A 13599-nucleotide genomic window follows, 5' to 3' on the forward strand; every position below is an offset into this window, starting at 1 on the left:
TGGTAGACCCTCAGTAGATCTTGTGTTGAGTGAGTCAGGGCACAGATTCAGGTGGGGGCTTGGCGCTGCTTCCAGGGAATGAATTAGCTAGAGAGAGGGATGAGGAACTCAGAACTGAGAAATACAGTATCGGGTTGGTAGGGAGGAGACACAGGTTGAGGAGAAAAGTTTGGATGAAAAGATCCCAGTTTGAACTGTTCCACTCGAAATGTGTGTGTGGGTACCTGAGTGGCTTAGTAGGTAAAACATCTGCCTTCAGCTCAGGTTATGATCTCAAGGTCCTGAGATCAAGCTCTGAGTCAGGCTCTTGGCTCAGCGAGCAGCCCACTACTCCCTGTCCCTCTGCCTGCCGCTCCTCCTCTTGTGCTTTCTTTCTCTGTGTCAAATAATTAAAATCTTAAAAAAAAAAAAAAAAAAGAACTGTATGTGGGATACATAGATGTAGATGTCCAGTTGGCCTTTGTCCTTAGGTTCTCCTTTAGCAAAGGGAAAGTTGCTGCTGCAACACGCCCACCCCTCCAGCCCCCCACAATGCACTCCTTGTTTTGTGGAAAAAGGAGTCTTCCTGGGAAAATGAAACTTGGCCTAATAGTCATACAAATTGGCTTTTCTGCAATAGATGAAAGAATGAAGTAATTATGTTTCTATCTGGAATATTCTTCAAAAAATATTAAATTCATGTTTTTAGAAGTCATTCTTAGAATTAAAACTTTCACTGTAGTTGTTTTAGTTTGGTCTAGAGTTTTTCTGTCTTGTCCAAAATAGTTTAGATATATTCAGAACCACCCATTCCCACAACACAAGTGCTTTTTTTTAAAAGTTTTTTTTGTTATTCCTCAGTCAAGGGTCTCTTAAGCTCGCAAGTCCCTTGCTCTCTGATGAGACTTCACTTTCTAGTTAGTTCTGGCTCATCATCCTCCTTAAGGAATGCAGGACAGGCTGTCATGGCGGCTCGACAAAGAAGAACAGTCCTATTTAATTTTCAATGCACAGACTGTCTTTCTCTTGTTCCCAGTGTTCAACCAACAGACAGCATCCAGCCTAGGACTTCAGTGTACAATTAAAATGTTGCATACAGGGATGCTGGCGTGGCTCAGTGGTTGAGCGTCTGCCTTTGGCTCAGGTCATGATCCCTGGGTCCTGGGATCTAGTTCCTCATTGGGCTCCCCACAGGGAGCCTATTTCTCCCTCTATCTATATATATATCCCTCTCTGTGTGTGTGTCTTTCATGAATAAACAAATAAAATCTTTAAAAAAATAAAATAAAATAATGTCGAATACATTTGGGCAGCATAAACTTGGACTCCTTCACTTCTGTGCTTCACTTGTAAAATGGAGACTGTGTCTCTTATTATGTAAAAGAATAAGTGCTAGTGCTTGTAAGCATCCAGCTCAATGTGTAAGAGCATGTAGTTGCCCTGAAGAGTAGTAACTATTCTACTTGAGTGTTGCTGTTCTACTGCATAATACCTGAGGGTAACCATTGTCAAATGTAATAAAATCTTGCCTAATAGCCCAAGACCTTATTCTCTTAGGTCCTAAGACTTTTAAAAAATGTATTCTCCATAATAAAAAAAAAAAAAGTTTTAAGAATTTATCAATTTGAATCATTTGGAGGGAGGTCTTTCTAAAATATGTCATTCCTTGCTCAGATCGAACTGATTTGAGTGTTCTCATGTCTGTTTCATTTGTGATCAACTGCCATTTCCCCATGCTTTACATGTTTCCTTGAAGTAATTTCTTCAAACCACTCCTTTCTCTTTCAGCTTTATTGTTGTGGAATTCAAATCTGATAAGCAAGATTGTTGTTAGAACAGTGTCTCTGATTAGTGTAATTTCTCTATGAATAAAGGCCTGGAATCTTTCCCATAAGTAAGATCTGTAAGACTGTGTACATGGGGATTTTTGGCATAGCTGGATTGTTCAGAGGCCATTCTTATAAATTTTCTGGTCTGAAAATAGTTGTTGGTCAGATGAAACTTCCAGATTATAGTCTTATGGGAAGGGAAATGCTACTCTATGGTTTTTGTGTTCCCTAGTAACTGACCATAACAAACCAAAACTGGCTGGGGCATGTGTGTGGGGGTGTGTGTCCAAAATATGGACTTGGAATAGTGGGGAAGCAAGAGAAGAGAATTCCACTTTAGCCTTCATCCGAGACTGAAAGAGAAAGTGTTTCCTCTCAAGTCAGGATATATTACATAACTTCAGTTTAAACAGATAGATGGCTTTGGGTAAAGTATAAAGTGGATCATAAATAATACATTCTGTGAGTGCTATTCTGTACTGAAGTCTGTCATATAAATTCAGTGAAAGACTAGAGAAAACAGAGCCATCTGGTGACAGAGGAGGAGGCAAATCAAATAGTTTGTGGAGGAGATGTGATAGAAGTCAGCCTTGAGTTACCAATAAGAATTTGTATTCCTTGGGTATGTTGTTTCCATCGTCTGGAATATTCTCCCTCTTGCTTCTTACCTTCACGGTGATGGCAGCACTGTGTACTATCAGTTCTTATTCGCATCTTAGATTGTGAATATGGCAGGGCAGACTGTGTGGAATTCCCAATAGTGGAGGCCAGGGAGATGTACTGCACAGACATGAGCTTCCAAGGATCCAATTTCATGATTCAGGAGGTGGACTTGGAGTTTTTCTCATCTGACATAGTGGTGGGATGTGAACAGCCAAGAAATAAGAGAGCTGGAGTCGGTCTAGGAAGTACTTGTCCAAGACGCCCAAACTCTACTATGAGGCGGGTGACAACTGAAGACTGCAGAGCTCCTGAGGAGACAGGCTCAAGGGGAGGCATGCACCAACACACGTGTCCAAGCAAGGAGGGAGGAGGTAGAGGGGGACAGGTGCTGAGTGTGCTGCAGTTTTCAATTTGTTTTATAAATCACATGGGCATTATGTGAGGAAGCTTCCAGGGTTTAAAGGACCAGGGGCTGGATGAAAACCAAGTTTCAATTTCATGTAAACTCACTTTTAAAATTTTGCATGTGAAATTATGGCTATGCTGGAAAAAAATTGTACATAGATTGAAATGAGATCGTATATACTACTTTTTGTATATTTTGTGATGCAAGCCAAGTCAGTGACTTCATTCCCTTTATATACAAAGGTGTTGCCTAAGTTTCTGACTAGAAATGGCCTGGACATCACTTTGGGAGGGCTGGTACTGGGCACAGGATGGTGGGGAGGCAATACCACTGTGGGAATTACCATTTACCAAGTACCGACAGCCATGTCCACTCCTACCATTGCTAATACTGTGGAGGTGCACTGGTAAATCAGATTCAGTAATTGTCATCTTTGCTTCTATCCTCTAATTAATAATAGTAATAACAACAACAAATAAGTAAAGACCTAGGATGCACAAACAGTCTAAAGCCTGAACAATTTTAATATTGGAATAATCACTGTGATATGCTCATTCGGTCTTTAAAAAGAAATTAATGCTATTTTAAAAAAATTTCCTTTATGCTTGTAGGGTTGGCTTTCTCATTTTCAATACAGCTTCTTTGACCCCTTTTATAAGTTGGTGGGGAGTCATCAGTTGAAGGTTACAAAACTAGGGCATGGCTACCTCCTTGAATGTATATTCAAGCGTCTTGACTTGTGCTTTGGGGAACTGGGGGCTCAGGTGGTGGTTGACACTTTGGAAAATTGACTTTCAGCGAAAGCAGAGGAAGAAAGTGTTCTGATTTGACATTCATACCATATTTTTCTCCAAACTGGCCAGAACAGAGAGATGATTTGGGACAAATTAGAGGGTAAGGAAACAAGTTTCAATAATGTGGAGTTTGTGGCATCTTCAGGCATCTTTGCCTGATTTTACCTGCAAAAAAAGAAAAGGGAATAATTTGTGAATGATCATTACTAACAAATACCAAACCCAAATACATAACAGTACAAATGGTTATAACTATTTATGATTCTAGCAAGAAACTGGCATAGGAAATTCTTTTTTTTTTTAATTTTTATTTATTTATGATAGTCACAGAGAGAGAGAGAGAGAGAGAGGCAGAGACACAGGCAGAGGGAGAAGCAGGCTCCATGCACCGGGAGCCCGACGTGGGATTCGATCCCGGGTCTCCAGGATTGCGCCCTGGGCCAAAGGCAGGCGCCAAACCGCTGCGCCACCCAGGGATCCCAGGAAATTCTAATACTTAAATTTTTTGACTTATAGCCCTCTTTCATACTATTCAGTAAAATATAAACTCTCTTAGAAATTAAAAAATATTTAATCAACTGGACTGCGTGTTTTAAAAGGTACTATCAGAAAAATATCTTAAGTCTCTATTTTACTAAACATAATGAACTGAATTTTCATATAATATTACTAGTTATATATTAAAACACCTTCTTCCCACTTAACACGTGAAAGGCGTCTTAAATAATTTACAAAGGAAAAGATTTTTTCTTTGAGTTTTTCATAATTTTGAGCATCCAAATTAACAATTTTGTTAAGACCTGATAGTTTTGGTACAGAGATGGTTATGTACTTTTCTTTAAGACATGAAATGGGGTGATTTTAGATGAGATTAGCACTCAGTTGAGTGAACTTTGAATTAATAAATTGCCCTCTGTAATGTGGGTGGGCCCTGTCTAATCATTTGAAGGCCTGAATAGGACAAAAAAGATCAGCTTCCTTGAGCAAGAGAGAATTCTCCAGCAGACTGCCTTTCTCTCCATCTGCACCATTGGCTCTCCTGGGTCTCTGCGTGCTGGTCTTCAGACTAGAACTGCATTAGTGACTCTCCTGGTTTTGGAGCTTTCATTCTAATTTCATGATCCAATTCTATATCAAAAATCTCTTTCTTGATAGGTAGGTAGATAAATACATGTTGTTGATTCTGTGTCTCTGTAGAACTCTGACTAATACAGGAGCCAAGGAGGAAAAAGCCCTTAGATAATTTTCAAACCTTAAAAATCTATGAAAATATAAACCAAAAAAATCTTTAAACACATGAGAATTTCTTTCGCAAGAGAAGAAAGTAATAATATCCATAAGCCTGTGCATCAAGGTAATTTAATCACAACCACAGAATTTTTGGTAAATGAAAATTCACTTCCTGTTATCATATGAGAGAAGCATGAGAAATATTCATTGATATCATTTATGCACAAATACTGATGCTATAAGGTCTAAATATAACCTAAACCTGTCAACAATATTTATCTCTTTGCTTCTTTTAGATTTTAAGCCAGGACTAACAGCTGCTTCTTGTAACTCCTCAGTTATTTCTTTGAAAGTTATTTCAGTATGACCAAGGCTATTAAAACATCCAAAGTTAGCCTTCATTTATTACGTAAAATTGGGCTGAAATCATCAAAGTGACACATGAATCTGAAATGCAAATTAGCTAAATATCTAATGGTTTCTTTTACTAAAGTTTTCTCTTTCTTTCTGAAGATGAGTAAAAAGAGTGACTTATGATGTCGGTGAGACCTTCGGTCACGTAATGGTTTTATGACCAATTAGCTGCATCTGTACGCAGACAGGGTGTTCACGTACATTGAATATGTATTCATGTGAATAATGGAAATGACACTCTCCTTTTGAGAGCTGGGAAAATTAGATGAAATAAATTGAATGCTAGTGCCCATACTTGTGCCAGACACACAGTATTTTCTTGATAAGCCTAATCTCCCCTTTTTTATGTTAATAAAAATTTATATTTTTATAGTTTTTATAATTCCTATTCTGTATGAGTTATAGGATCTAGAGTGTTCTAGGAGCTAAAGGCCTCAAGGTTATTAATTCTACGCAGTATTTCTACATGTAAGGAAACAGAGTCCAAGGATTTTTTTTGCCTCAGGTCACAAAGTTAGTTGTAGGGAAAGCTTTCAGAGACAGTGGACCATAGTGAATTAAAAGTTTTAGAAAAAGGGGATCCCTGGGTGGCTCAGCGGTTTAGTGCCTGCCTTTGGCCAGGGTGTGATCCTGGAGTCCCGGGATTGAGTCCCACATCGGGCTCCCTGCATGGAGCCTGCTTCTCCTTCTGCCTGTGTCTCTGCCTCTCGCTCTCTCTCTCTGTGTCTCTCATGAATAAATAAATAAAATCTTAAAAAAAAAAAAAAGCTTTAGAAAAAGAAAATAAATAAAATAAATAAGTAAAAGCTTTAGAGTCTGACAGATCCACTTTTAAGTCCACAAGACATTACTTTCTAGCTTTGTAATATGGAAAAATCAACTTTGTATTTGTATTTGTATTTGTCTTTGTATTTCAATTATTTTATCTTTGACATGTATGTTATATCTCAGAGTTGTGAAATTTAAATGAGATACATAAAAACATTAATTCATGTGTAGTAAATGAAGATGGGAATTATAATCACCATAGTCATTCAATTATTTGATCATTCAATTTTCATGTACAAATATCTGACATTTGTTTCATCTGATAGCACCTCAGATACTTGACTTTAAAATCTTACCTGAAAACTCTAAGAATTTACTGTAAAGCAGTAATGAAAACAGCGGGTTATATAACAACCAATTCCAGTTTAATAAGTGACTACTTCCAGAAAATTCCTAACAACATAAAATAAACATCCCTAAGTATGTGTTGGTTACTGGCTTATGAAGAAGGACATATGGAGAGCTGTTTTCTCAGGATTAGAGAAAGTCTTATATTCAGTTTTCCAACTTTTCATATTAATCTGACCCTGAAAAACAGTTCAGGTCATGTGTTTTGTGTTGAACGGTATAACCTCTTACTAAGAATTTTCTTTCTCTAAACTATCTGATTTGTATTAGGTTTAATGTTATTTTCAATAATGCAATGTTACAAGTAACCAAATCAAAAGGCTCAAAGGCCTCTAAATGATTTTTGAATATAAACGATCTTCCTCCTTCTACAATATCCACTCTAGTACTTTTTTTTTCCTTAAAGGCCTTCTTAATCTTATTTTTCCCGACTCTCTAGTATACTCCTGCTACAATAAGAAGACTGGTCCTTTGGTCCTCAAATCACGTACCTTTCCTGCTTATGACTGTCTTGGCTTGACCTTGGAACCTGTGCTTGGCACATGGCAACAGTAACTGTTCACTATTATTGCCCATAAACTCAACTCTTTTTTCAAGGCCTAATTCCAATCCTTCCTCCTTCTAACTTCTTATCTGGTCTGCTACAAATACTGTATTGTGCTCCATTCACTCACTTTATATAACCCACTTTTGTTTCCTATCTTAGCTTTCTTTTCCCTCCACAAAGTTTTTAAGAACTTACATATTTTGCTTTATTTACAATTTAAACATTTATATTTGAAAGCATTCTGTGAATCTAAGCATACACAGGTTCAGGGCAGCCCGGGTGGCTCAGCGCTTTAGCGCCACCTTCAGCCCAGGGTGTGATCCTGGAGACCTGGGCTTGAGTCCCACGTCGGGTTCCCTGCCTGGAGCCTGCTTCTCCCTTTGCTTGTGTCTCTGCCTCTCTCTGTGTGTTTCTCATGAATAAATAAAATCTTAAAAAATAATAAATAAACATACACAGGTTTAGAGTCATTTAAATTGCTTTGCTCCATTGCACCAAACTGGTGAAGTGTATTTTCATGAATGAGGTCTCGAACCTGCATCCAATTAGGATGACTAGAGTCTTTCAGTTTAGGGCCACTTGGTATCAGAAAAGAGCCCTGGATTAGGAAATTAGTCCTGGGTGTCCTGCTCTTAATTGTCCTACGTCGACTAAGACCTAACCTCTACAGACTTCCCTTTCCATATGCAAGAATTCCATAATCTTTTTGGTCCTTCTGGTTCTAAAACAATAATTCCATGAATATATGTATTTGTCACATTGGTCAGTAAATACCCAAGAATCAGGATCCAGGTGTTCGGAACACAATGCATTTGTGTCATATATTCTGTATTTCTGAGATTGAGTGCAGTATTTCCCCTTCAGCTGGCCCCATGCCCTGGGATTTTCCTCCTGGGTCATGACAACATCATCTGCTGCAAGCAAAGCTAGAAACCCTAATGGTCTGACCACATTCCGTCCCCTCTTATGTCCGACAGCAGATTGGTCGTCAGATTTTCTTTGTAAATATGCCTTGATTCTATTTCTCTCCTAAGCTTCACTCTAGGGATTGAAGAAAGGAGGATTGCTGTCTCCCATTCATGCCTCAGAAGAAAAGAAAACCATGACTATTACAGATAAGATGGAACTATCAAAAGTGGAATATCTGGGTGGCTCAGTTGAACATCTGACTCATGATCTCGGGGTCATGAGTTCAAGCCCCACATTAGGCTCCACACTTGGTGTGGAGGACACTTAAAAAAAGAGCTGGCACAAGTACATGAGCTCATCTCTGCACATGCACTCCATGATGTGTACATTTATTCTGCAAATGAGACTTCATCACAAATATAGAAAATAAAACCTGATAACAGTATGACAAATTTGATTTCACTCCAGTCAGATACTCCAATCAGAACATCCCTACTCACTTATGTTCTGTTCTTCCACCCACCGGGATTTCATCCTTCACTTCATTTCTTATAAAGCTTTGAATTCCTTCATGATCTAATATCTCTGCTCCATGAATTGCTCAGTCTTCTATCTATAATTTTTCTCTGATAATAGCTTTACTGGGAAACAATGTCAAGCAAAAGACAGCCCTTTCCCCAGTAAATATTTCCATCCATTCCCTCTTCCCTTGTCTGTCTCGCCCCACCCCTGCACCCTACCTTATCCTCAGTAGGCTCAGAATTTTCCTGGAAGATGTTGGATTGTACTCACCATGTGCCTGATATTCTGGAGCAGTGGTTGTTAAATTTTTTTGGGTCTCAGAAATCCATTATACTCAAAAAATATAAAAAACTTCTAGGAGATTTATTTATATGGGTTATACCTATGAATATTTAACATACAAAAAAACTAAAACTGAGAAAACTTATTAGAATATGTATTTTAGATAAGTCCTCGTCTTGTTAATATAAATAACATTTTATGAAAATAACCACATTTTCAAGAACAAAAAAAGTGAGAGCAGCATTGTTTTACATTTTTACAAGTATCTTTATTGTATGACTTAATAGAAAACAGCTGGATTCTCATATCTGCTCTCAAATTTAATGTCTCTATATCACACATCCTGTAATTTCTAGAAAACTCCATCATACACTCATGAAGTCATGAGAATGAAAAAAAGGCAAATAACATATTACTGTTTTCATGAAAATAGTTTTGGCCTTGTGGACACCCTGACAGCTGTGTATACTTTGAGAACTGTGCCCGAGGGTAAAGAGAAACCACCAGCTCTCTTAAGCAGTAAGGGTTCAGATCACAAAGAAAATGACAATCTCTCCTTCTCCAAAGACTTGTAATTCAATCATGTTGCAGACAGCCTTTGCTTCTCTATTGCAAAAACTCATGGTTGACTCATGCTGCTTCCATTTTCGGAACAGCCTCCCCTCCTTTTCTGCCCTCATACCTCCCATAGTGAAGAACTGTGCATCTTTAAAATGAACCTCAGGTTTCTTTTTTATTTATGAAGCTTTCTCCACCACTTCAATTTCTCTGATTGGCATTGACCACACTTTCTGGACCTCATGTCCTCCTAGCCTGTAGCACTTTATTTTAGTAAGGCATATTAGCATGAGCCTGGAAATAGGAGTTTGGGATTTAACTTCTGACTGTATTTGCTGGTTGCATGATCCTGAACGAGTCTTCAAGATCTTGTTTCCAAGTGCTTTGGTTCCTGACCTATAAAATAGACGCTTCAGAGGAATTTTGTGAAAATTAAATGAGATAATTTCTATAAAGTGCTAAGAACAGTTCCTACCAGATACTAAGAGCTCAATAAATGTCAATCTATCCCTATTTTTATTGTCATAATTGTTATTACATTTATGCCTCACTTAAATAAATGATATTCCTATATCTACGTGTAATGACCAAAAGATAGAGATCCCTCAATCAGATTTATTTAATAAATAGATTTAATATATAGATTTTGTAGACCTTGTCTTTTTTTAATCATTTGAATAATAGCATATATTTTTGAAATGAGTCAGCATAAAGGAGCAGTAGGAATTCTGGACCAAGAGGGCACAGTGCTTACTTAACTACACATTACCAGCTAATAGATCTTACACAGGAATATCATCATTTTAGAACTTCCATCTACAAAATGAGCAAAGATGTTTTTGCTCACTTCCCAGGATTTTTGAGAGGATCATAAGAAAAAAAAGTGCACCCAAAGCAAGCCAAAAACTGCAAAGGGTCAAGCAAATATAGAGACTTACGGTTGCTATTATTTTTTAATAGAATTAGCTGGTAGTTTAGTAATGTCTACTTTCTAATAGACATTCTTAATTTTCTTATGTGAAGCATTTGCTTTATTAAAAAATTAGATATAACAAGGTATGAGTGAACTTAAAATTCTTTATTACCAAATGTGGAACATAAAAAAAATCGAAACCAAAAGGGAGTATGTTTTATGATTTACTAATGATCTGTGTTTCATCCCTTGCAGGTGCCTGTGGTGGCCATATTGGGCTCAGGTGGAGGGTTCCGAGCCATGGTCGGATTCTCAGGTGTGATCAAGGCACTGTATGAATCAGGGATTTTAGATTGTGCTACCTACGTTGCTGGTCTTTCTGGCTCCACATGGTTAGTATACATTTTAAATCTTAGTTATATTGTGCTAAGTGTTTACCATTTATCTACCTGAAACTTTAGAAAAGAAAGAAAGACTTAGAAAATTGAATGTTAGCTTCAAATTACTGAAGTGTTCCAGCTGGATGCAATAATTTGCTTCTTAAAAATGTTTTTGGAGGTGCCTGGGTGGTTCATTCAGTTAAGTGGCTGTCTTCAGCTCAGGTCATGATCTTGGGGTCCTGAGATTGAGCCCTGTGTTGGCTCTGCTCAGCAGGAAGGCTGCTTTTTCCTCTCCCTCTCTGCTGTCTCTTTCTCAAATAAATAAGTTAATTTTTTTAAATGTTTTTTTAAGGCAAATTCACAACTAATGATGACTTTCTTCATAAATTTACTCCTTTTAAGCCTCTTTGTAACTTAAAATGTAGTTAAACATAAAATTAGAAAATAGATCAATTGAAATTCTATATAAAGATCACAGAGGTGGAATAACATGCTCCACCCATAATTAATTTAATCTTCCTATAATTTGCTGATTTGTAATCTTTCAGCAATCATGTCTAAGTCTACATGATTCACTAGGTATTCATTTTCTTCTCTAGGGCAAATAGAATGAAATGCAAGATGTCTTAGTATATAGAAGAATAAAAACAACTTTTGAATGCAAAAATGGAATAAGTTTCACTGATTGGCATCTAATTATGAAATTAATCCTTTAAATGTATTTAAGCTCAGCTAAATTTGGATAGAGATGTAAAACGTCTGTACATATGATATTTGTACACTGTAGATTTGCCTTTTCACAAACATTTGTGAAACATGTTCAAAGAACCTCCTATGTACTTTTTTGTTTGCCTAACCCACAGATGTACATTGAAAATCAAATATTAGTTCTTCCTCAGATGTTTCAACTATGAGTGTCACCTTATTACAAAATGTCTGACTTTGACTTACAAGGCTTTTTAATCATTCAGCCATAGTAAAGTTCATCTAGCATACTATACTATATGTGTCTAGCATTTTAAGATTTCTGTACCTTCTCATCCTGAGATGGATCTGAGTTTTTTCATTTTTAACTAAAGAAAATTTGACTCAGAAGCCAAGAGATTTGTCTAATATTGCTAGCAGAATCAACACATAGAGTCAGGCTTTTGATCTTTTAGTCTAGGATTCTTGAAATTAAACCATAGCCTTCTCTTGGACAGCCCTATGTTTTGCATAGAGGTTCATGTATAAAGAATCTATAGTTTCTTAAATATTTTTAATCAGATTCTTTAGCTAAGAAACAAAAATAAAAAAAAGAAACAAAAATTTAGAACTATATTTGCCACCTTCTTTGTATGTACCCTCAAAATGATTTATCTCTTTTGAAAGAAGGGTGTAGCCCATCATTATTCTTTCCCTTGAAGGAAAGAGCAGGCACCTGCCTGTTTAATGAGTAATATGATGGAAAAACTTGGACCCTTAGATTAATTGGCCTCCTCAAACATTTCATTATTACTCTCTGAGTGGTTTTCTTCCTCCGAATTCACATTTGTTAGATCCCTGTGGTCCATCACTGACTAGTACATTGCAAGAAGCTTACTTTCTTAAACTCATTTAATAAAGACAGAGCAGGTATGATTTGGGTTGCTGATCTGAGGATATAAAAGTGTGTTTTTAGGCTTAATTAGAGCTGCAATCATTGCTTTGGTTATGAATTGGGGGCAACATCTTATATTCTCCTGTCAGAGTTCTAAAAACAAGTCCTGCAAAATGTAATTAAGAGCATTTGAAATGTTACAGGCCAATCATTTAACTATCAGAGGCCACATGTTGATATGTACATAAACTTCTGCTCTATCCTTCACTGTCTAATTTCCTCAAGATTAGCCTTCTCTTATTTATTCCATTTCCTTGAAAGCCACTCTCTAAAATCCTTTCAATTGATTTTCACCTAGCAACCACCTAATTTCCAAATATAATGATGTCTTTTGAAGTTCTTTTCCTCCTTGACGTTTTGGTGAAGTCAGAGAAGATGAGGTTGGGGGTTGAGACATTTCACACGGTACCTGTCCCTCTTTCAAATCCCCCTCCTATGCATCTTGGTTTGTATTTCATCCTCTCTAATTGCTCTGTCTGCCATACTGTCTTTACTACTTTCACGTCTTTACTCCTTAATGTGCGCTTTCCTCCAGGACCTCCCTTTTGTTCTGTTCTAGCTACACACCTCTCCCTTGGGAATTTCACCAACTTCTACCATTTCAGTTATTACCACCAATAATTTAGTTCATGGGACTCTAGAACATCCCAAAAGCTAATGAACCAGAAATGGAAAGAAATCTCTTCTGGACAAGACAAATAGCTGTCAGAGAAGAGAATCGATTAAAAGATGACTCAGAGGTCAAGGATAGAGAGAAGTAGTGTATCTTTTAATAGGGTGAAACATCTGTGAACAGCTTAGCTTAGAACTGGGTTTGGAAAGCTTTAGTGATTTTGGCAAGAATCACTGAGGTAAATAAAGAGCACTTTTGAACATGAAATTGCAAATAGAAGTGAATAGAAAATGAAAGGAAAAAGAGTAGGTGGGTAAACCTATTGGAAACTGTTATTTCAAGAAAGGGAATATAGGATTCATATAACTAAGTGTCTTAGTTTTGTTTTCAGAATTTAAGAAACTTTGATATGTTTGTAGAAGTCTGAGTTAAAGGAAACAGTCTTGAAGGTTGGATGGAAGATAAAGAAATAGAGGGTTCATGGATAGAAAGAGATTCAGACAGAGACAGGACAAGACAAGATAAAAAGCACAGGTGAAAGCTCTTCATCGTGGAGAGAAGAGATACTTCCTGAGACAGAAGAAAAGGTGGTCAGGATGATTCATGTTAGTTTTCTCTTGAAAAGTATAGGTGAGATGGTAAAAAAGTTCAAAGGAAGGAATTCGGAAGGACTTGGATAAACAAATTACACTCTTGTGTTGTGTAAGTTTTTATATTCTACTGACACATGACCATTACTTGGCAC

At 37.1% G+C, this 13599-nt stretch overlaps 1 protein-coding gene across 9 annotated transcripts in view; it reads left to right on the plus strand.

The window, feature by feature from the left end:
• Positions 1-13599, plus strand: part of PLA2G4A (phospholipase A2 group IVA) — a 151277-nt gene that overhangs the window by 85609 nt on the left and 52069 nt on the right. For all 9 annotated transcript variants that reach the window (XM_038542331.1, XM_038542332.1, XM_038542330.1 and 6 more), the window contains one exon: positions 10478-10614. In XM_038542331.1, coding sequence (XP_038398259.1) covers positions 10478-10614 — 137 coding nt within the window. The remainder of the gene's footprint in view (positions 1-10477; positions 10615-13599) is intronic.

Source organism: Canis lupus, chromosome 7 (assembly GCF_011100685.1).
Source record: "Canis lupus familiaris isolate Mischka breed German Shepherd chromosome 7, alternate assembly UU_Cfam_GSD_1.0, whole genome shotgun sequence".
Classification (NCBI taxonomy): domain Eukaryota; kingdom Metazoa; phylum Chordata; class Mammalia; order Carnivora; family Canidae; genus Canis; species Canis lupus.